Source organism: Lampetra fluviatilis, chromosome 32, assembly GCF_964198595.1.
Source record: "Lampetra fluviatilis chromosome 32, kcLamFluv1.1, whole genome shotgun sequence".
In the NCBI taxonomy this organism is placed as follows: Eukaryota; Metazoa; Chordata; class Hyperoartia; order Petromyzontiformes; family Petromyzontidae; genus Lampetra; species Lampetra fluviatilis.
This window is the reverse complement of record NC_136306.1, coordinates 11,689,491-11,710,062: the sequence shown is the minus strand read 5'-3', so window position 1 is coordinate 11,710,062 and position 20,572 is coordinate 11,689,491. Positions and strand designations below refer to the sequence as shown.

Here is a 20,572-nt window from a genome sequence, read left to right as displayed (position 1 = left end):
CGGAATTCACTTGTGACGAGTCACAGAATCCCGCGGAGTGAAACGTGATCAGTCCCCAACTGTTACACATCTTACCTTCTCTATGCCACCTGATAATTTTCTCGATCGCTATCTTATAAGATAGCATTAACATCGGTTATTTGAACAATCTGGCTACCAATAATCGTATTTTGTTAAGTTCAATACGACTAAGTACAAGTGTTTCTTTTTTTAAAATAAATTGTTAATATTCATTATAATACAACACTAAATGGACAAGCTAAAGATACGTTTACGTAGCGCATTACATGTCCTTTTATCTGGCATTACTCATAACCCTTAACACTCGTCCTGGTGACTAATTATGTTGGTGGCTAATTGTTCCGTTGCTGCTGTTGCTGCTGCTGCATTGGCAGCGGTGCACAAGCACATTCATCAACTAACACTGTGGCATTAAAAAGAAAACAATATACAATAGGTGACGTTTTGGGCAATGGGTCTCCTTCATAACGCAGATTTCTCGTGGCCGTTAATACCCCGACGTGGTCAAGAGCTCCTTCGGATAAATGAAAAGGGCTCAGTTATTAGACCGATGCTCAAAGCGAGCGGCAATTCACGTAATGAATCGACACTTAAGAGCGCACGGATGCCACTTGAGGCGTTAACCCCGGTGTCACGGGTAACACGCCACTGTCAGCGTTAACAATCTGGTCTGAGTGACTCACCGTGGTGCAGGTTAACACCTGGTCTGAGTGACTCACCGTGGTGCTGGTTAACACCTGGTCTGAGTGACCCACCGTGGTGCTGGTTAACACCTGGTCTGAGTGACTCACCGTGGTGCTGGTTAACACCTGGTCTGAGTGACCCACCGTGGTGCAGGTTAACACCTGGTCTGAGTGACTCACCGTGGTGCAGGTTAACACCTGGTCTGAGTGACTCACCGTGGTGCAGGTTAACACCTGGTCTGAGTGAGGCACCGTGGTGCTGGTTAACACCTGGTCTGAGTGACTCACCGTGGTGCTGGTTAACACCTGGTCTGAGTGAGGCACCGTGGTGCTGGTTAACACCTGGTCTGAGTGACTCACCGTGGTGCTGGTTAACACCTGGTCTGAGTGAGGCACCGTGGTGCTGGTTAACACCTGGTCTGAGTGACTCACCGTGGTGCTGGTTAACACCTGGTCTGAGTGAGGCACCGTGGTGCTGGTTAACACCTGGTCTGAGTGACTCACCGTGGTGCTGGTTAACACCTGGTCTGAGTGAGGCACCGTGGTGCTGGTTAACACCTGGTCTGAGTGACTCACCGTGGTGCTGGTTAACACCTGGTCTGAGTGACTCACCGTGGTGCTGGTTAACACCTGGTCTGAGTGACCCACCGTGGTGCAGGTTAACACCTGGTCTGAGTGAGGCACCGTGGTGCTGGTTAACACCTGGTCTGAGTGACTCACCGTGGTGCTGGTTAACACCTGGTCTGAGTGAGGCACCGTGGTGCTGGTTAACACCTGGTCTGAGTGACTCACCGTGGTGCTGGTTAACACCTGGTCTGAGTGACTCGCCGTGGTGCTGGTTAACACCTGGTCTGAGTGACCCACCGTGGTGCTGGTTAACACCTGGTCTGAGTGACTCACCGTGGTGCTGGTTAACACCTGGTCTGAGTGAGGCACCGTGGTGCTGGTTAACACCTGGTCTGAGTGACTCACCGTGGTGCAGGTTAACACCTGGTCTGAGTGAGGGACCGTGGTGCTGGTTAACACCTGGTCTGAGTGACTCACCGTGGTGCTGGTTAACACCTGGTCTGAGTGAGGCACCGTGGTGCTGGTTAACACCTGGTCTGAGTGACTCACCGTGGTGCTGGTTAACACCTGGTCTGAGTGACTCACCGTGGTGCTGGTTAACACCTGGTCTGAGTGACCCACCGTGGTGCTGGTTAACACCTGGTCTGAGTGACTCACCGTGGTGCTGGTTAACACCTGGTCTGAGTGAGGCACCGTGGTGCTGGTTAACACCTGGTCTGAGTGACTCACCGTGGTGCTGGTTAACACCTGGTCTGAGTGAGGCACCGTGGTGCAGGTTAACACCTGGTCTGAGTGACTCACCGTGGTGCTGGTTAACACCTGGTCTGAGTGAGGGACCGTGGTGCTAGTTAACACCTGGTCTGAGTGACTCACCGTGGTGCAGGTTAACACCTGGTCTGAGTGACTCACCGTGGTGCTGGTTAACACCTGGTCTGAGTGAGGCACCGTGGTGCAGGTTAACACCTGGTCTGAGTGACTCACCGTGGTGCAGGTTAACACCTGGTCTGAGTGAGGCACCGTGGTGCAGGTTAACATCTGGTCTGAGTGACACACCGCTGTGCTGGTTAATTCCTCCCGATGCTTTGCACCCTCCCACAAGAAAAGTCAATTGCTCTGTTTCCGCGTGAGCAGACACCACTTGCCTGGCAATGAGAAGCCCGTGGATCGGAGTCATTGTTCCCAGAATAAATAAGAGCTAACACAAGCAAGGAAAACATCATACCACACTTCCTTATCGCTGAAGAATTATACGGGATACTTTTTTGGGGAAAGGACCGAATAAACACAATTGCTCGCAACATGAGCCCGATATATTTCGAGTGTTTCAAGCACAACGATGAAAGTGGTAAATTAATGGACCATTACCATTGGCAGTTCCTCAATATGTATTTGGATGTAACAAGACAAACAATCGTGCACGGATACTCTCGTCAAGTATTTATCTTTAATGCATTTCATCAGCAGCATGGATGCTGCTGATGGGTAACTATCAGGCCAAAATGCATTTGCATATTTGCAAACAGTCAGGTTTACGTTAGTTTGTGTCTGTGAGTTCTCGGCAACCCCTTGACGAATTTGGCCGATTTTAAATTGGGTCAGCCTGTAAGGACAACCCAACTTGACACTCTACTCGAGCCCACATTTGATCGCGTCGTTTGCATGCGCCACGCTGCTCCCTCGTCACAGGCGGAGAGGGCTGGCGTGCAACCGCTCTCGGCCTTAGCTGGTAGCATTAACAAGGAAACGTCTCTAGCGGTGTCGGTCCATGCCAGATGGGGCGAGAGCGGTCAGTCGCCACTGCGGTTCGCCAACCGCGATCCACGCTCGGCGGCACGACGGCGTGACTCGCGAGATCCGACTAATATACGTACACGCGCGCAAAAAACAACGGGCCACTTAAATAGCAGGGCAGTGGGCTGGGCTCATGCTGGATTGTGTGTTCACAACACGTGCACCGCGGTCCCCCAACTCTCTCCGTCTCGGCCCGCTCCCGCCGCGCCCCCGCTAACGAGGAGCAGCGCGTGACCACGCAAAGGCAGCGCCGATCATCGCGGCGCAAACGAGTGGGGGGGGGGGGGGGTCGTTGCGTGCCCGCGTGGCGTCGCGTGCCCATTAGGCGCTGATTGGTGTAACGAAGCGCGGAGCACACATCCCAGCCAGCGCTCGCTCGCGTCATTTGTGAATCTTTTGCACGAGGCGAGCGCTCTGGGAGGGCACCGGCGCACGGCGACTTCGGAGGCGTCTCTTGGCGGCGCCGCGCGACCGCCGGCACGACGCTTTGACAGAAATGAGATGTTCGGACGGTAACGACAATTTGCGCGGGAGATTTAGTTTTGGCTTTGTTTTTGTACATTTGTCTCCCCCGATGGGCGCCCGCGTTAACTAAAGCGAAACGTCGCGTCGGATAACTCTTCATATCGAGAGCCTTTCAGAATGCTCGCGCTGCGACCGCTCGTTACAATAACGCCGCACCGCCGCGGATTCGGCACGCTCGGCAAACGGACGCGCGGCACGTAACGCGGGCAGACTGCCTTGCTTGCGCACGTATTGGTGGGTCCACGTGTGTGCGTGCGCGCGTGTATATTTGTGCGCACAGTTCACGCATGTGTAATTGAGTTTGTATGAACGTGTGTGGGTGTGCATGTGCGCACGTAGGCAGTTTGACCTCGTGGCTTTTAATAGGGCCTTGCCAACAGCACTTGCCCCCATGGTTTGAACAGTGGATCGTTACATATTTGCACGTGTGTCTGCATGTAACGTGCACGCATGCATGAGCGGGTGAGTGTGGTTGCACACATATGGGGAGTGGGAGTGTAGCGGATAGCGACCTGCACTACAAACCTGGTGACCGTAGTTCGATTCCCGCTCACAGCCAACACCAATGGCCATTATGGGACCTCCTTTGCCAGTGTAAGACCAGAGGACGCCAAAAGGCTAACACCGTTTGAGACTAGGCTCGAAAGCTGTCTCTGGTGTGGACCAATCAGTTTCAAAGACAATGCATATACTATCAGAGTATGTTTTTTGTTTGCATTCTGACCACAAGTATTGTGGTTAATGCAGACATGATTCCTTGTAAAAGGTTTCAGTTTGGTATTTTAAACATCTTGACACCTGTTTTTTTAGCCAGAAAAAAGGGGAAAACCTGTTCTCACCAATGATCATTCTTTCAACCGGTCCTGTCTGGGCCTCTCCTAGGTCGACTCAGCCTCAATTGAGTACCTGGTACAATGTGTGAACATCGCCACCAGGGAGACTACGGCAGCCACGCGTGGTGCTGGCCACCCACCCCCATCGTGTGCCGTGCCGGCCTTCATGGGTATTCGCTAACAGCACTTGTCTTTTTGTGTGCGCACACACACGTGTGTGTGTGTGCGCACGTGTGTGTGTGTGTTTGGACAGCGCTGCATTTTTGTCAGTGCACTGTGGCGCATTTACAAAACCGGCATTACTATATCGGCCACGAAGCGGAACGTGGGCAAACAATTCACTCAAAAAGGGGGCGACGCGGGTACCAGCGTGGACACCCCCAATCTGACCCCCCAACCCACACTGACGAGCGTGGTCATGTACCGGTAGATAACCCCGGCGACGCGCACGGTGCCGGGAGGACCCCTCGCCGTCCGGCGGTGGATCGGCGCAGGGGGCCCGGCAGGTGGGGGGGGCGGCCGGGGGGCCTCACCTCCTGGCCGATCTCCATGTGGCACAGCTTCACCGACTGCTTCTTGGCGTCCACCAGCACGTTGAACATGGTGCAGATGGACTGCGTCACGCGGAAGTCCGTCGAGCGGCTCATCTTCTGCAGCTTCGCCTCGAACGCCGCCCGCGTCCTTCGCGGAGGAGGAGAAGCAAGGAACAGCGCGAGCACGGTGCGGTCGAGAGCGTGGATCGTAATGGGGGCGATGTTTGCGGCGATACTGCAATGTGTAGTACGATATATACGATACACGCGGGTCGTATGGTACATGTTGTAAGATATTGTCATTATCATTGCGATTATAGTTGTTCATTTTACTCTTAGATGTTTTATTTCCAAAATAAAAGAATACGTACGAAATCACAAACTTGATTATGAAAGTTGAAAATAAACGGCTGTTATCCAATCGCGTAATGTCGTGATAAGGTGTCTTTCGCGGCAACTGACGGTATTGCAATTATACGACGTCGTCACGTTCCTAGTTCGTTGAGTCTGGTCGACCGAGTCCTCAACACGGGGTGGAGAAGCAAACCACGGTGGTAGAATAGACGAGTGACGGGGAGGCGACCGACGGACGCCGAGCGAGCGACTGGAGCGACGTTACGCACCTCTTGACGGACGACTCGATCATGTCACTGGCCATGAGTTTGAGCCTCTGCTCCAGGTGTTTGGCGAACTCCTCCTCGGGCCAGTGCAGGTCCCCGATGAACGTTTGGAGGGCGTCCAGCTTCCAGAAGAGGTCCTCGGATGTGGCCGAGCCATTGCTACGCCAAGAGCAGCAGACGCACGGCGCGGGATGACACTCAGGCGGGACGCGGGAAAAGGTCGCGCGCGTGCGCCAAGGTGCTACGAGGATCACGTTGGGGGTGGGGGGGGGGTGTGGACGCTTGCGCCCGCCCATTTTAACTGTTTACAGGCCAAGGGTCGGAGGGTCGTCGACACGATATTTACGGGGCTCGTATTACGTTGACTAAAGGATGGTTAAGTAATCGAGACCATAGCACTAACAAGTGCGGTAAATCAATAACCAGACGTTGTACCTCGAGTCGAATGAACCTCACGCGCAGCCTGCATCGTGGGCAGCTGACTCACATTGACCCAAGCGCCCTCCAGTTAAGCCAGATTTCTCCCAGAATTCAGTTTAATAGACAGCTAGACTAAATGGCATTTGTATGATTGTCTAAGTTAGTCAAGTAATGAAGTGAGTAGGGCGGATCTCGCCCAGGGAAAAGAATATTTATACCGGGCCAGGTTTCTCGGGTGTAATTCAGGCCAGCCCGAGAAGGGAAATCCTCCCGGGATAATTTAGGTGTCAATCAGATCTGTAAATGACGTGAAAAACCCATCACAGCACAACCATAGTGCAGGTCGGAAAGCCATAAGTTTCAAACAGCATAAGGAAACCTGTAAATAGCCCTCAGGCGTTGTGCACTATGCAAAAACCATCCGAGTTTACTGAAGAAATGCATTGTGGACCTCGTGTCTTGCGGCAAGAGGACCACAATGCACTTCTCCAGGAAATGCCGATGGGTTTTCTTGTAGATAAGACCGAGTGCTTATCACACGTTGTTTTTGGCGTGTTGTTTGAAACTTACGACAATTTAGGCCCGAATTGGGAGACAACTCGAGATTGCCAACATGGAAATGGGGCGAGTGGGGGGGTGGTGGCGGGCAACCCACGTCCGTCCGTGAGTTCCGCGGTCCACGGAGAGCGGAGCGAGTGGAGGCAGTTTGCGTGGTTACTGTTGTCTGCTAAAATATTTATGGCCTTCTCCACATGCTTAGCCTATTGTAATAATAGACAAAGTAGTTCAAATTGAGCAATGTGGCGATAGAGGTGCAAGTGTGCACGCATATAACCTGAATATGTCAGCGTTGTTTTATATAAATGTAAGCAAAACTACTATTTAATGCCTTGAGAGGCTGTAATAAATTGACCTGTAAACAGTTAACAATGCCATTGGTTGATTCAATCATACTTGCCAACACTGATCCATTCCACCGAGAATGTGTGGTCAGTCCACAGTTCGCGACACCCCCGAGTGCACGTCCTGCTCAAGCAGGTGGCAATTGATAAACGAGAATCGCTTCGGTCGCTGTTTGCCATCAGAGAAGCTGCTCATCTCGTTACCCGTTGGCTCTTACGAGGGTGTACGCACAAAACGAGCGCGCTCGAAAATCCAAAGCGGATTCGCTTTTCTTGCACGGAATGGAGCCGTGTGTGCAGGTATCTGACGCAGTCATTCACACGTGCATACGCGCACACGCGCGCTCATGCAGTCATTCACACATGCATACGCGCACACGCTCAAACATGCACTGATTGGTTAAAAAGAATACCCAAATGAGACGTAAGTCCTTGAAACAAAAATATAAATAGTTTTCTTCCAAAAAAACATAACCCGTCATCAGCATGTGAACAAAATCAAATGAATGTTATACAAGCAAATCATTTGAGCAATGTACTATTATCCAGCATTCAAAAATAAACCAAAAATATGATTGTATTATAGTCCAGAGTAAAATAAAAACCCATTTCAAAATATTTGCATGGATTTTCTGTTTTGCAAGTTGCCTAAATGTCTTCTGCATCTTAAGAGATATTGACTCTAAGGATGATTGGCACTGGAGATGAATTGCTCTCCGTAGACCGTACAGATTTAAATTAGGCACACGGTACCACAGAAGAGAGCAAACCGAGCCCCAACGTGGACTCAGAACGTTTAAAGCACGAGTTGCTGCCAACTTGTATAACCATGTGGGCACAACCTGTTGCCAGATTCATAACAGCATTCGATTGCTGCCTGCGGCAAGAAGACTCCGTGACCTTTCGGCACGGTGCATTCCCTACGAGCCTACCAGACGCACATTCCAGTAATTCACGAATCTTATTATCCACGTGCAAAGTACTGCCTGGAGGTGATTTGGTGGCTAGCAACGCTTTACAGGTTGGCATAAACGCATTTAGATGCACTAAGCTGCAATATAACATTTGCGAAGATCCTGCGGGGGGAATCTATGAGTGCAACTGCAATTCTCAGAATGTCGGGCAAAGCATCAGAATGCCCCCTTCGTGACTGCAGGGATTCATCTTCTTGGTTCTTTCGGTAAAGTCACGTAGAATGGAAATAATAAAATAATAAAAATAAAACATATTTTATAATGTTTTCGTTTTATTATTTTATTATTTCCATTCTACGTGACTTTACCGAAAGAACCAAGAAGATGAATCCCTGCAGTCACGAAATTTAACATCAGAATGCCGTTGTCCTACGCTTGCGGGCACATTGTGCGTGGAGTCGTTTCAGCACCCATTGCCAGCGTGCTGGTTTCATTAAGACCCTGGAAGCCTAATATCAATCACGCTGGAGATTATAAACGTAGGTACGTCGACTTTCGCAACGCCAGGGTTCTTTGCATCGTAACTGAAAACTCCAGATGAATTCCTGCACTTTGAATAGTTCCACGTAGGAAGCAGTGTTTTGTACCTGGCTTCGTATTTCAATATGTTCTCAACAAGCTGGGCGACACCGTCCAGTAAGTGAGCATTCGTCAAATTAAAACGAAAACGTCTTTGCACCGGGGCACTTGCTCTATAGGTTTTACAATTACATTTGCCCGTATATCTCAAAACACGAAGACCTTGTCCGCATTGAAGTTACTTGAGAGTTTATTTATTTTTTGTTAATCTCAGAATGTATGCAATCCATGGCCATTTTAAGAAGCGGCGGTCTCCGATCTCCGGTACGAAATCCTATCTGAACAAAGAACAGCTAAGTTCGGGATAAGTGCGTCGTTTTACAATTATCCGGCAATTGCCGAGAGAGGAGACGGCGTGGCGGGGGTCGCGCGTAACACGCAACACGCAACACGCAACACGCAACACGCGTGCCACTTGTTATTGGCTGTAAGTGGCACGCCAAGTGAGGAGTCTTTTTTAGAATCCGTTTAAGGGCGTGTTTTTTTCTCCGCCGTGCGGATCGCAACGAAAACAAATACAATGGAAAAGGAGGAGAGAGAAAAAAAATCTATACATGAAGCCGAAGCGTTTTCCATGCTCCATGCTGCCATAAAGCACACGCATGCACACGGCACGCACACATGCAAGTCATGCTTACGGGGAGGGGAGGGGTGCGAGGAGAAACAATATGAGAGAGGAGCGAAAAGGAGTACACACTCTGGGTCATACAGAGCCGTCATCCACGACGGTGTTGAAAAGCTAGGGATCTGCGGCATTTGAGGCATTTGCGGGATCTGCGGCATTTGGGGGAGGCTAACGGGAAGATTGGGGACTTTTGGCAGATTGACGTTTGGGAGGTTACTGGTTAGATTCCTGCGGAAGAAGAACAAAAAGAGACGGGAGCACACGGGGTGGGGGGTGAGGGGGGGGTGAGGGGGGGTGAGGGGGGGGCACACGTTCCAAGTTGCACGACCACGGGGATGAGAGAGACGGAGAGAGGAGGAGACACGCGCACGCACGGACACACGCACGCAAGACATTAACGCAAAATACGAGTCTCGTCGTTTTTGTTTGTTTGTTGTTGTGAAGCGGGCAAGTGCAGAACAGCGCAGGTAACCAGCAGTTAGCACGAATTCACAGCAATACCGCGCGGCACGGTCAAACAGACGCCGCTGTAAAGGGGCACTTATGTTGCACTTTGCCGACGCGTGACGCCGTTGGGAATATTCGCGGCAAATGGGGCACGCGGTTTTGTTTAAACTGCGGTTGAACGCCACGACGTGGGATAATGATCACAATAATAACACCGATGATGATGATGATGAAAACCATATGTTTGCTTGGTAAGGGGGTAGTTGCTGTGAATTCTATGAAACAATAGCAAAGGCAGACTGGACAAGAAAGAAGAACAATGCGAGGCTACCGCGGAGACGGGGCTAAGCGCTCGTTAACCTGCTCGCGTTGGGAAGCCAACGCGAGGCGAATTATCGTTGAATTCACCGGTGCAACAACAACAAAAAACGGTGGCCCCCCGATAGCGAAAAACTCACGGGAGGGATCGAGCTGCAAATAGTGACAACACGGATAAAGTCATGGAGTGGTGGGGAAAAAAAAGATGATGATGAGATATGTTTAGCGAGCAACAAAAAATATCGCTTAGTTTTCAACAGTGCACAGCGTTGCATTGGGAACAATCGCAAGGTGGTAACTTATGTGACAGTGAATGTTAGGCATAATTATACATGACACGTTTATTATGTATGAATGTAGATCAAAAGAACCAACGTCAACACCATAGCCATATTTACATCCCCGTGCCTTCAAACGTACCATTCGTGATGTCTAATTTACAGCAAAATAACGTCGCAAGTATCACCAAGACAACGTCGACAAACCCCCATCAAAGAGAAACCCCTTTAACACGAGAAACTTCTACAAACACATGGCATCACTTCACAAACAGAGCGCTCAGACTCCACCACAATGAGCCCACGATCTCAACCGATGATGAGGCTGATGCTGCTGATGATGATGATGCTGCTGGTGGTGATGGCGCTGTAGGGGAGGAATGCTGCTGATGATGATGAAAGAAGTGGATGGTGGGTTTACTGAGGGTGTACGTACGGTGTGCGGAGAGTGTATGGAGGGTGTACGCAGGGTGCGACGCGGTTGATTGACAGGGAGAATCGACGCGCTGTCTTACTTGACGGGCTCCCAGGATTCGCGCTCAAAGCCCTTGTGGATGGACTGCGCTATCGACGACTCCATCAGGTCGACGTAGCGCACCACGAGGGGTGCAAACACATCCTGCAGGTGCTTGTGGTACTTGCCATTGCACAGGTTTCCTGCGCGGAAAGAGGGCACTGCACGGTGAGGTGTAACCTGCATTGACTTGTCGCGCATTATTGTTCGGCGCGGGAACTCCCGCCTCGACCGAGACGTCCGGCCGGTGCGGAAGAGTAGGCCAAATTACCTCTAGGGGGGCTCTCTGGGGCTCTGGCTAGCGGTGGCCCTTCTGCCAGCAGTGGCGCGAGCAGGACATTGCAGGGCTGCACCTTCACCTCTTTCTATTACCTACATTTCACATTTCAGATTTTCAAAAACAAATTAACCAGTTGACTGGCAAATGTGCGTTTTGCGTGACAATTACGACACCTTGTTTGGGAAATACTTGTTTACGTGAAAAACTATTTCGAAGTGTGGGCAAACAACCCCCATCCAGAGGTGTTGGGAGACCTTCATCCAACAGTAGAATGATAAAGGGACTGCACGTTATATTATATTAAGAGGTCCATGGGAAGGGAAGGCAAAAAGGGTGAAGACCGCTTGTGGAGGAGGGATGGCACCAGGAGGGAGGAGGAACAGTCGTAGGGTCGGCTGGAGAAAAGCGCAGGAAGATTACGAAACAGATGAAGAGGTGAGCGGCGTGAAGAAGGAACGGGCCAGTTCACAGCATTAGCCCTGGCCTGAGAAACACTCTCAAAGAAGGGCGCTCAGGTTTCATTTGGTAGTCAAAGCCAAGTGGTGGCATATTGACAGCGGAAGAGGTCCCTAAAAACAGCATTTTGCGCCACGCCGCTCGTGAATTACGATCGCGGTTTCTCTCTCACCGCGGCCGCACCGAACGACGCGGGGGCGGGGTCCGTGCCGCGCGAACGCGCTGCGATCCAATTACACCGATTGACAGCAGCGCTGTGACACCGCATCGTCCAGCGACGGGGCAAACGGAGGCCGGAAATCAGAGTTGGCGGAACGCGCGCGCGGTGCGCTTGGCGAGAGAGAGCGAGCGAGAGGGCGAGAGAGAGAGAGCACACCGACAGCGGACGGCACGGGAACGCAGAAATCGGAACGCACGCAGCGCAAAGTGCACCCGGAGAAGAAGGCATCACACTGCGCGCAGTCAATTACCAACGTGTGGATGGCCAGAGCGCATATGTCATAGCAACCGATTTGTTCCGCGTCGCCAGACACATTATATAATGTAGATCATTACAGGGAATAAAGAAAAGCAATTACTTATCCACTTGACATGCCTATTACTGCACACACAAGCGTCTGATAGCCCCCATTAAGGTAAATTTTGCGATCCTTCATATAATTTCCATTTAGCATTCTTGCCGGTGTGTTGACATGAAACAAGAAATTAAGGCAAACCAAACTTACTAATCTGCAGTAATTTATCAATCTCTCTTCTTTGCCCAATGGCGGCGCTAATTAGTGCCGCGGTATGCAAACGTGATCGTTTCCCAACTCAATCAGCGCCGCGCACGCCGCTGGCTTCGTTACCGCCCAGGTGACGTGCGCTCGGGGTGATGTTTGTGAACGGGAGGCGAGCGACGAGATATCAAAATGCAAAATTGTGATTACGGACAAATTAGCAGCGGTAATGCAAGCATTACAAAACCGCGGCAGAACTGGGCACCGACGCTAATTTTAGACTCCAGTTTGTGGAAGACGAGGACGATGTGCCAATTTGAACCGTGAGCGAGGTTTGAATGTCTGCCGGATGTCGTGGGTTGCGAGCACCGCGACAGGGCACGCTCGGCGGGGAGCGTAGAAAGTGCGTCCCCTACTGCTGAACGGAGAGATGCATGCTGGGAATTACTCCGCGAGACGGCAAAGAGGAACGCACGAATCGGGGGAAAAAAACGCAAACTGCGGGCATCACTCGACGGTTAAGGAGAGCGAGGGGGCTCGGGTGCAGGACGGGTTGCTAGAAGGAATGGTGGCTCATGGGCGAGACTGGTCACATAACGGCAGCCAAAGCAGGGAGCACAAGCGACAGGACGAGCACCACGAGGGTGGAGCGACGAGGTGAGCTCACTCGCAGGACGAGCGAGACGGACTGAAGCACCGTGAGGGTGCAAAAGTTGGCGACGGCACGTGGGGCCTTCATCCAGCAGCGGAGAGACCGCGGCAGATGAAGACGAGGAGCGATAACCGCACCACCGCCTGGTGAACTGATCACCACGACGCTCGCCACTGGGGCCGCCGGTTTGACGGTTCATCTCCCGTAGTTATCGCGGCGCTTGTCACCCCGACGCGCTGTCTACGGGTGCGGCGAGCGCCCCGGCGAGGCTGCAACATTGCTCACGTGTGTGGACAATTGCTTGTCGGCGCCGTTGTCCAAATTTGACATTTCAAATGTATCTGCAGTGGTTAATTGGGGAATAAAAACTTTCTCGCAACGGGATTGAGTTTTTTAATCTGTGCAAATGAAATGCAACAGATCGGTTGACATATCAAAGGGAAGCGCACGTTAAATTAAATGTGCCATCGATGGTATATTGAAAATTTGAGTGCGTGACGATTAAGTTTTCACATTTTTGGTGACCTAACGACAGCTGGTGCGGAGATTTAAATAGGAATTGAATTCCCTACCCCCAAAAAATATCTCGTTATAATTCGTCTTGAGTCTCAAAACTTCCGAACACAATCAGTTGTATACTCTTTGGTTCTTTCGGTAAAGTCACGTAGGTATAAAATAAAATAAATCACGACGTTTCGGGCGCAACACAAGCGCCCGTAACGTCGTGATTCTTTTTATTTTATACCTACGTAACTTTACCGATAGAACCAAAGAGTATGGATTCCTGCAGTCACGAAAGCTTAAAATCAATAATTGGTATGGTTCACCAGTTTCTTTGCTTGAGACTTGTTCACAAACAAAACGACTTACAATTTGCTGAAATCAGTGAGATTGCGTGCACGTCTGTCCTCTCATTGCAAGGCAACAGCTCCATTATTGCCACGAGGCCCAGCTTCTGGGATTGTCTCTCTGCGCGTGCTGCGGTCTCCCGTCTCGTTCCACGCTCACCGCCGCTCTCCCCCTCGTCTCCCCATCCTGCACCGCTGACATCTCCACGGCCCTTCGAAGTGCATCTTCGTTGTCTCTCCTCAACAAGCGCCCAAACCCATCCAAGTCCAGGCTACCTGACCTTCTCGAGAACATGAGTGACCTCATCCAAGGTTCTAACTTTTTCGATTCACAACCTACACTAATTGCAAACGATCGATTTGTACGCCCACAATTCAACGCTTGACCACGAGAGGTGGCAGTGGGGTTTGGGGTGGCCTTCATCCCGTAAAGGGGACTGCTCGTGACAGACGACGATGATGGCAGCGGCGGTGCTGGCGCGGTCGGTCCCAACCGGCGTCTCAGCTGTGCTGTGTGTCACCTGTGCTGAGCAGGTCGTTGCTGTGTGTCACCTGCGCTGGGCAGTGTCGTTGCTGTGTGTCACGTGTGCTGGGCAGGTCGTTGTTGTGTGTCACCTGTGCTGGGCAGGTCGTTGTTGTGTGTCACCTGTGCTGGGCAGGTCGTTGTTGTGTGTCACCTGTGCTGAGCAGGTCGTTGCTGTGTGTCACCTGTGCTGGGCAGGTCGTTGCTGTGTGTCACCTGTGCTGAGCAGGTCGTTGCTGTGTGTCACCTGTGCTGGGCAGGTCGTTGCTGTGTGTCACCTGTGCTGAGCAGGTCGTTGTTGTGTGTCACCTGTGCTGGGCAGGTCGTTGCTGTGTGTCACCTGTGCTGGGCAGGTCGTTGCTGTGTGTCACCTGTGCTGGGCAGGTCGTTGTTGTGTGTCACCTGTGCTGGGCAGGTCGTTGTTGCGTGTCACGTGTGCTGGGCAGGTCGTTGCTGCGTCTCACCTTCGTTGCGCAAGTAGTCATTGAGCAGCTGGAAGAGGGGGAAGCTGTCCCACGTGTCCGGGGGCTGCACCTCGAGCGCCGCGTCCATGTCCACGGCGTACAAAGATAAGAACGTCTCGGCGTGCTCCACCATCAGGTCGGACCACCACGCGAACGCCTGGCGGAAGGACGGGGGGAGGGGGGGGGTCACTGCATTCCTTCTCGACGGATTTCGGTACGCGACCGCTCTCTGTGGTTCAAGGAGGCACGAGGAGCGCACGGGAAGCGCCCGTCGGCGGATCGAAACGCCGTGAGAGACTCGGGCGACGTTTTGGGGCAATCGCTGCCGGCGATCGTCGCAGCGTTACCCGTTGCGCTGGCACGGAACGTGGACAAATCTCTTTGCCGCTTGAGCTAGCGGGTGACTGGGTTGGCAAGTTTCAATAAAGTCACACACTGAGGTCAAGCGACTAGCCGAGGTCGTGCGATCTGCACGGTAATCATTGCTCACCACAATACACTTTCCATCGGGCCGGACGCAACTCCATCACAATGTGCCGACGAGCTGCTGTGTTGCAATAGTTGCCCATAGTCAACGTGTTGCTGGTGACAGCTGCAAGTGACTGTCCACAAAATGATCCCTCGTGTCTCACAGCTTAACCGAGGTGCCCCTCTTCACTATTAACACGGACAGCGTTAGGTTTAAATGCATCGCCCGGATTTCATCGAAGGGATACAAAAGTACTTTGAATGTAAAACATTTCATTGTGTATAAATGTGACCGCATTATAAGACAACGGAAACATTTAACTCCATTCACATCTCCCATTTGACCCGGTGTTGAATGAACTTGGAGATGTATTTAAGTAACACTGTCAAGGGAAACACCAGCGGTGACCATGTAGATTCTACAGCGAGTTTCATGGGAACCCACTTTGAGACATTATTTAAAAGGGATGTTCCAATAAATGAAACTAAAACAACATTCTTATTGAAATCACGGCAACTTGTAAGACCCATCAATGTGTCGCTCGTAAAGCTCTCCACGGCATTGCCCTGCGGAGACAGACGTTGCTGAAGCCCTGAGAAGGCTGGGCATGCAATGGGACATGCACATACAGGGCTGACGTGTGTGTGCTTGCCATTATAACTGACAAATAATTGATGGGTTGTTTGAACATTTAATCCTTTGCAAGATGGTAATACTCCTAAAATAAACAAAAAAAATACACTGGATAGGGAATTAAATCAGGAAATGTTACACAAGTGGGGCCGAATGAGAAAATCCCGAGTTTGGCAAAAATAAACTATAATTTGTAGAAATAAATAATTTGACGAGTACACCGGCAAATAAATTAATTGTAAAAAATTGGACAGGTTTTTAATGAATCACAGTTGGATCCAGCGAAATCCGGCACCATCCCCCCACCTCCCTCCGTGATTATATTTTCAAACTGACGAGTGCCCATCAAGTGTGAATTACAACAACAACAACCGCCTCCTCCTCCGTTGGTTATTCTGCCTCGCCGCACAAAGCCAGAGATGTCCCATGTGCTTGTAAAGCGACGTCTGTCACTAAGTGCAAACGTATACCTTAATGACTGCAGCTGGAACCACAAAGTGCAAATAGAATTCCAGGAGGTCAATGTTTGAAACAATTATACGGTCGACACAACAATTTAAGCAGAAGCATTACGTGTCAGATACAAGACAACCAAAAATACGATGATAATAAAAAAATGTCCAGCGTTTGTATTAACACATGTACTATTATTTAAATGAGATAAAAGCCCTCTCTGGATGTGATATATTAATAGGAACTCATAAATATGAGTTCATAAATTACGATATTTTGTCAATCCACTTGTGTATGAAGAAAGCCTGTCCATGCAATGCCAGCTGTAGGGGGTTGTATGTTCATACTTCCCCATGATGGTCAGTGCGGTATGTGAACCAGAGCCAGTTTAGACACGACTCGCCACTAATGTTAGCCGTTTGCCGGGAAACCAAACTCGAGTCGTCAGGTTCATCGCGCAGTGCGCTATCCACTCCACCACCACTCCAACCACTTAAAAAAAAAACACAATGCACTTTTCAATAAAAAAACAAGACATTATTGATGGCCGTTATTGTATCAGGCACATCTGAAATAATGTGCCAGACGGAAAGGCCACTGCTGGTATGGGAATATGTGTGTTATGAGCTCCAGTTAGAGGCCATAGGCAAGCGTAACTCTAGCAGCAGGAATCTTAACGGGCACTCATTAAACAGTTGTGAGGCTGTTGGGCAAACATTCTAGAATGTTTATCTGACACTTCTGTAGAAAAATGTTGAGCTGTATCAGCATTGTTTTGGTTAATGACAAGCTATGTTATTAAAATCCAAAGCTGTATTACCATAACTTACAAGGTTTCTTTGTTTACATACATTCAATGCACACATTTTAACCAACACTTTCACTTCACCTTCAAACCCATCGTTATGTTTCTGTTTATTTGTGCATCCCATGGACACACACAGGTTGAACTGGGCTACTGGGAAACTGGGACTTGGCCCTGTAAATTCGGCGTCACGATGCTGATACTTCATTATAAGTATAACAAGAAGAATAATAATGGCCTTTAGCCAGGAAAGCTTCGCAGTGTCTTATCATTTCATTTCAGGAGGGTCCTGCTTTGGAATACTTGTCCAATGCAGCTCTAGAGCGCTTGGCTTTTTTCAGGAAACCAAAGTACTTGGAGACAACCCACCCCTACGAGGGGGGTAAGACGCAAAGCTCTGCACAGATAGATTTAAGAATCCACTGCCGTAACGTCACCTGCTTGCCGCTTTGCCAGTTCACGCCGGAAACGATGAGGCTCCCATCCTATTCGTGACCGGGCCCACCTCGTAAACTACCGAGATCCGGCGAGGTCGGGCGCATTCCTTGTGATATGGTCATTGAAACCATTTGGCAGCCGAAGTGGTTTGTTATTCACTTAGAGCCGAGCGTTTGACCTCCCAGCTCCAGGACCGGAGCTCTTGGGCAAACTTTGCCCGTTCCTCCGATAGCCCAGTCCAACCACCACGCAGCAAGGGGCCATCCATTCAGCACGTACGCATGGAGGGGGCTGACCCAAATGCGTACGCTGACAATGTACGAATAGGAAACGGGGTGGGGGGGGGGTGAAGCCTCGATAATAGTTTGTCTACATTGGCCTTCAAGTGAGTTAGATAGTCCGGCGGTGGACTATCTGTTTGCTTAAACACGTTAATATTATTAATCCTTGATCGATTCTGCGTGTATTAAATATCGGCCGTTCTACATGATTCGGGGGGTGGAGGGGGGGGATGGTGTAAAAAGTCCTCGTGCGAACAGGGAGGAGGGGAGCGGTGAAGTCGTGACAGGTTTCTGCGTGCCGACTCAGTGGATGGCCCCGGACCGCACCGACGGGCAGCGAAGCCGCATTCACGTGCCGCATTCACGTGCCGCATGCACTTAGAACGGGGCGGGGGGGGGAGGAGGCATTCAGCGTGCTCGCGTTGACGCGCATTCGTGGGTCCTTCAGTCCTGGTGAAGGGCTGAGCCTTGCTGTTGATGGTGTGTGTGTGTTGATGGTGTGTGTATGTGTGATGGTGTGTGTGTTGACGGTGTGTGTGTGTTGATGGTGTGTGTGTGGTGTTTCCATGCGAAGTGTATCTCGGTCACGGCGTTCTCACATGCACTGTGCTCACCCTGGTTGATGGTTTATTAGAAAGCCACCGGAGCTATGTACTTTTAAATCTCGATTGAAAACTCATTTCTTAAGAATTGCTTGTGTTTTGTTGGTTGTCCTTTCCCCGCACCTCCAATTAGCGTGGTTGGCTACGTACGGTGCAAAAGAAGTTCAACGTACATGCATCATACACATCCCTCGCTCTGGCCACGAGTTAGGCCACACGTTTTGCTCTGCTTTGTCGAGGTGTCCGCTAAAGCCTCCTTTCCATTTGGGACCGGTTGTTACCAGTTTCAAAGATATCCCCCCTCCAGAATCTACCTTTACTTTTTTCTAATGATCTGATATATATTTTAAAACGTGTAATATATTCACACTGCAAAAGAGCCGATGACTTGTGTGTACGTTGTTCCAACAAGCGGATGGGAATAACTGATTAGCAAATTAGCCACTGCCTTCGTGACAAAACAAATGTTGCAAATGTGGATGCAAGGTGGCCCCGAAAGTTAAGTTTACTGAGAAAATAATAACGTGAGTGTGTGTATGCCAGTAAACTAACTTTTGGCACGCTGATGCTAATGGTTAGGTTTTTTTCCATCCCCTCCAAGCAAAGACCATCGCCCCAAAATAAGACATCGAGTGTTCCATTGTGCTGCAGCGCTTGTCAAGAGCCATGGCCACGATCTATGCCAAACATGGGGCCAATCACGGGACGTTTGACTCTAACCGCGGATGTTTTCACTGTCTGCGATGTTTATACATCGGCCGCGGTGGCGAGATGTTTAACTACCTCGCCTGATGTGCAGTAAGTCGCGGGTTTGATCCTGACCCTGACACCTGTATATTTGGAGTCTGCGGTGTCTCTCTCCTAGTGATCGCGTGAATTTTTCTCCGGGTCCTCCGGTTTTTCCCTCCACATTTAGAATCAACGTCAATCGTTTAGAGCGTTTGGCTGTTATAAATGTCCACGTGATAAGCCACTTCGTTGAGCTCTCATCTGTGATTGCCAGGTCGCTTCTGAAAAAGAGCTACACAGCTCAGTGTGCGTCACCTGGTAAAATAGAAAATAGTCTAAATAGTTTAGTTCATACTGTCGGGGGGAGAACAGGAGAGCTGCTCCATTCAGTCCCCGGAGAAGCTGGCAACAACGTGCAGCGAAACGCCGGGCATCGTGCGGAACATCACGTGGCGGTAGCAGCCGGAAGGAGCCGGCTCGGCGTTCGCGTTGCAAGTTGCACGCAGACACCGGCCACGTCTCACATCCCGTCAGCAACCGCCGTCAGCAACCGCACGGGTTGACAGCCGCACGGGTTGACAACCGCACGGGTTGACAACCGCACGGGTTGACAACCGCACTGATTGTGTGGCCGTCGCCACGACGAGACGGAATACGACGCGGGATTGATCAGCCCGCGTGACGTAGGCGGTGTGCACAAGATGTGCGCGCAGATGACACAATGTCGGCTCGTCGTCAAGATAACACCTGCGGCTGAATGTGAATGTGTCCCGTGTGAATGAATGAATTCATGTGAATGCATCCCATGGGCCCGAGTGGAAACGAGGCAGGCAGAATTTGCCCGAGCGTGCGGGGGATAAGCCACCGAAGGCAAGATAAGTAAACATTATTTTTATTCCTTACAATTACTTCTTTGCCGATTGAAACTGCCCCCTGAGGCATTCTGAAATTAATTTCCTTTCATCGAGTAATTTCTCTCGGAGTTATGCTACATTTCAAATAATAATAATTCTGCTCTTCTGTCGATAACAAGACTGCTTTATTTTGGCACGATTTAATCATCTGCATGTGAATTAACTGCGCAGTCACCCGGTACGCACTCAGAGGAGACGCCAAGGAAACGCTTTTCGAATCGGGAGGTGATTTCGAGGTAATGGCTGGGCAGGCACGTGACGACTGACTCGCAGTCGCCTTAAAACTGACGAGGCAACTAACTCACCTTGCGCTCTCCACATCAGCAACAGCCCTAGCATCTAATAACGCAATCGTGAAGCAGTTTTAAGTTAAATCTAAAAACTAACATTTTTAAACTTGCTCTTACTTAAGATTATTTTACAGTGATATTTTTAAATATGCCTTCGATAGTCATTTATTATAATGCAATTTTGTTTTCTATGGAATTTGCTTTAATTCTTCTTGTGAATGAGTCTATTAACAATGTTTTTTTTTAATCTGTACAGCATTTTGAATGGCATCCTTTTCCCAAAATGTTGTTGTCGAAATAAAGACTTGATTGATTGATACACTAAGTACCCACGCAGAGTTCATTATTATATTACACATTATCATTATTAGGACACATGTAATTCC

At 50.1% G+C, this 20,572-nt stretch overlaps 1 protein-coding gene across 16 annotated transcripts in view; it reads right to left on the bottom strand.

The window, feature by feature from the left end:
* The window catches only part of LOC144943769 (calcium-dependent secretion activator 1-like), a 366,726-nt gene that overhangs the window by 33,678 nt on the left and 312,476 nt on the right, over nt 1-20,572 (bottom strand). For 11 of the 16 annotated variants that reach the window (XM_078871583.1, XM_078871587.1, XM_078871581.1 and 8 more), the window contains 5 exons: nt 14,573-14,729; nt 10,632-10,773; nt 9,146-9,301; nt 5,577-5,732; nt 4,954-5,101 (listed from right to left, as the gene is read on the bottom strand). In XM_078871583.1, coding sequence (XP_078727709.1) covers nt 4,954-5,101; nt 5,577-5,732; nt 9,146-9,301; nt 10,632-10,773; nt 14,573-14,729 — 759 coding nt within the window. The remainder of the gene's footprint in view (nt 1-4,953; nt 5,102-5,576; nt 5,733-9,145; nt 9,302-10,631; nt 10,774-14,572; nt 14,730-20,572) is intronic. The other 5 variants (XM_078871596.1, XM_078871592.1, XM_078871593.1 and 2 more) reach the window with 1 other exon arrangement.